General features: G+C 59.4%; 1 protein-coding gene across 1 annotated transcript in view; it reads right to left on the bottom strand.

Moving 5' to 3' along the window:
* The window catches only part of DEAF1 (DEAF1 transcription factor), a 27013-nt gene that overhangs the window by 12067 nt on the left and 12336 nt on the right, over nucleotides 1-2610 (bottom strand). The window contains exon 11 of the mRNA XM_007465921.1: nucleotides 1704-1951. Within this exon, the coding sequence (XP_007465983.1) occupies nucleotides 1704-1951 (248 nt within the window). The remainder of the gene's footprint in view (nucleotides 1-1703; nucleotides 1952-2610) is intronic.

The following is a 2610-nucleotide window of genomic DNA, read 5'->3' on the forward strand; positions in this document are numbered from 1 at the left end:
AGCCCCGGGCAGGGGGGGAGGTAATGGGGGAGGGGGCTGGATCCAATCCCGAGGGGGAGAGGGGGGGGGGAAGGCCCCCCCCCCGCAGGTGGGAAAGCTTTTCCCTCAGGGCCTCCCCTGCCCACCAGGTGTGTGGGGCCACAGCAAGGGGCCATGGTCACCTGGGCTGGGGGGTGAGCAGAGGGCTGAGGATGGAGCTGCCAGATGGCTGGAAACCAAGGGAGACCGAGATCAGCACAGATGGCCACAGGCACTTGCCGCCCCCAGGCAGCCAGCACGGGGCTGAACCAACAGAAATAGCAGCCCAGAAGGCGGCGCTGAGCAGGGACCTTGGTGTCCCCGCCCCCCAGAAGGGCCTGCATTCCCGCACGTGAGGGGGCAGCAATGCCGCCCCCCCCACCCCCACCCAGACCAGGACTAGAGATGTGTCGGGCAGAGGTAACCGAGACAGACCCCCCCCCTCACACAACAAAGTTCAGGAGACCAGCCAGGAGCTCAGCTGCTTCTGAGAACCAAGTCCAGCACTTTTCAGAGGAAGAGAGAGAATCCAACAGAATTCAGAGCTTCTGCCGTGAATAACCCAAAAGGTCCAACAAACAATCAAAATGACTGGAATGTGAAGGAAGGAACAGAGCTTCCACAGTCAAGAGGAAAGGAGTGAACAGAGGCAGATCCTGAGCTGACCCGAAGGCCAGCATCGGCCAGGATATTAAAGAAGCGAAGATGAAGGTGCTCAGTGAAGTGCAGGAAGAGGCGACAGCCGTGCGGAGCGGCTGGCTGGGGCACAGCAGAGTAAAGGCAACTCCGTAAAAGACGCACGCAGACTTTCAATCCACTGCCTCTTGGCGATGAGAGCCCCCTACTTAAGATCCAGCAAGCCACGTGGCGTGGCCAAAAAAAGAAAAAAGAAAAAAAAGGAAAATTGCACCTGAAAAGCTCTTCTTTCCCCTTACCTATAGAAAGTAGTACTAACTGAAATTCTTTTCCTTATATAGATTTGGTGGAAATAAACCAATTCGACTCACCTACAAACCAAAGTGACACTGAAGACGCATCACTGTCCGTTCTCCCGCCTCCAGCTGCCCCCAAGAGGGCTCTGGGTACCAAGCAGCCCGGCCCGCCCTCCTCCAGCCCCAGATGAGCCCTGGGCAGTGAGGACACACCTCCTCTCGGCTTGGGCACCTGCCCCACGTCACCTGGAAGACTGCATCCAAAAAGGCACCACAGGGCTGAGGGACCCTGTGCTGCAGGAAACGCTCTGGGCGCAAGGCTTCCTGAACCACGGGGACCTCATCGGCAGCGAAATACCTGTGACGGCGCCTCTGGGGCTGAGAAGCCAGTCCCCACGGGCCTGAGATGTGGCCACAGAGCTGGGTGCCTGGAGGGGCTGGTGACGGCAAGACACACACCTGCCCCGACCTCTGCCCCAAAGACACACCAGAGGACGTTCCTCCAGATTTGATAACACACAAGACCCGTTTCCCCGGGAGGAAGACGGCCTGACAAGGTGAGTGACATCTACAACAGGCGGGCACTCAAAAACAACGGCTGGTGTGTGTGAGGGACAAAAACGCCCGACAGGTAACGGTGGCCACTTGTCTATCAGCGAAGCTTCACTTGTACGTGGGCCTCCAGGTCCCCCTGCCCAGGAAGGTGGGCGGGCTCTGCAGGTGGCAGCCATAGACCCGCTGCGCAAATGGTACCTCTTTCCGCTCTGCATCCGCCTGGACTCTGGCCTGGGCCGCGGCGGCTTCTCTGTAGGAGCTGGCCTGCTTGGCCTGTTCAAACAACGTCTTCAGCTGCTGCGCGGTGCTGAGCAAGGAATTGACCATCTCCTCCAGGTACAGCCAGCTCCGCTGTTCCGACATCTCCAGCCCACTGACCACAGCGGGAGACACGGCTTTGGTGGGGGTGGAGGGAGGCACCGCCAGGGCGGGCAAGGATGTCAACACTAGCGTGTGGAAAGCAAAACACAACAAGAACTTAACCCATCTCCTGGCTTCAAAGTGCCTCTGCACGCTCATCAAATGTGGGAACGTAGGGTGGCGAACAGATCACACCCACGGCCCCCCCTTCAAGCCACCCGTCCATGGATGACACAACAGCTGCAGGTGAGGTGACCACGGAGCTTGTGCAGAGCCAGTGGCGGGGGGGCGGGGGGCGGGGGCTGCTACATCACATAAAAAGTAAAGCAGACGAAGAACCAACACCTCCTGGTTTCGTTTCTGCTCACACAGAAAGCCTTCGGGGATGTCTGTGGTCCCCAGGGGGCTGATGAGGGATGTAGGAGACAGGATCCCCTCAGCTGGAGAAGAAAGTCATGGAGGCGGGAGGGAACCTCAAAGGGACGCTGTTCTGGATGGGAAGTGGAGACTCGGAGACTCGCACACGTGGACGCGCAAGGGCTCCCCACCCCTGTCCCGGGGGGCCTGGGGGCAGAGATACCCAGGCTGTGCTGCTGAATGTCTAACATCCTCCCAGAGAAGAAACCCTGACTGTAGCGTCACCCGAGTCCTTGGTGTAAAAGCCCCACCAAGACCCGTTTCCAGCCCCCAGCTAGAGGTCACTGGACACAGGCTGCAGGAGACACACGGGAGCCGGCACAGGGCG

The sequence above is a fragment of the Lipotes vexillifer genome, unplaced genomic scaffold (assembly GCF_000442215.2).
Source record: "Lipotes vexillifer unplaced genomic scaffold, Lipotes_vexillifer_v1.1 scaffold1094, whole genome shotgun sequence".
In the NCBI taxonomy this organism is placed as follows: Eukaryota; Metazoa; Chordata; class Mammalia; order Artiodactyla; family Lipotidae; genus Lipotes; species Lipotes vexillifer.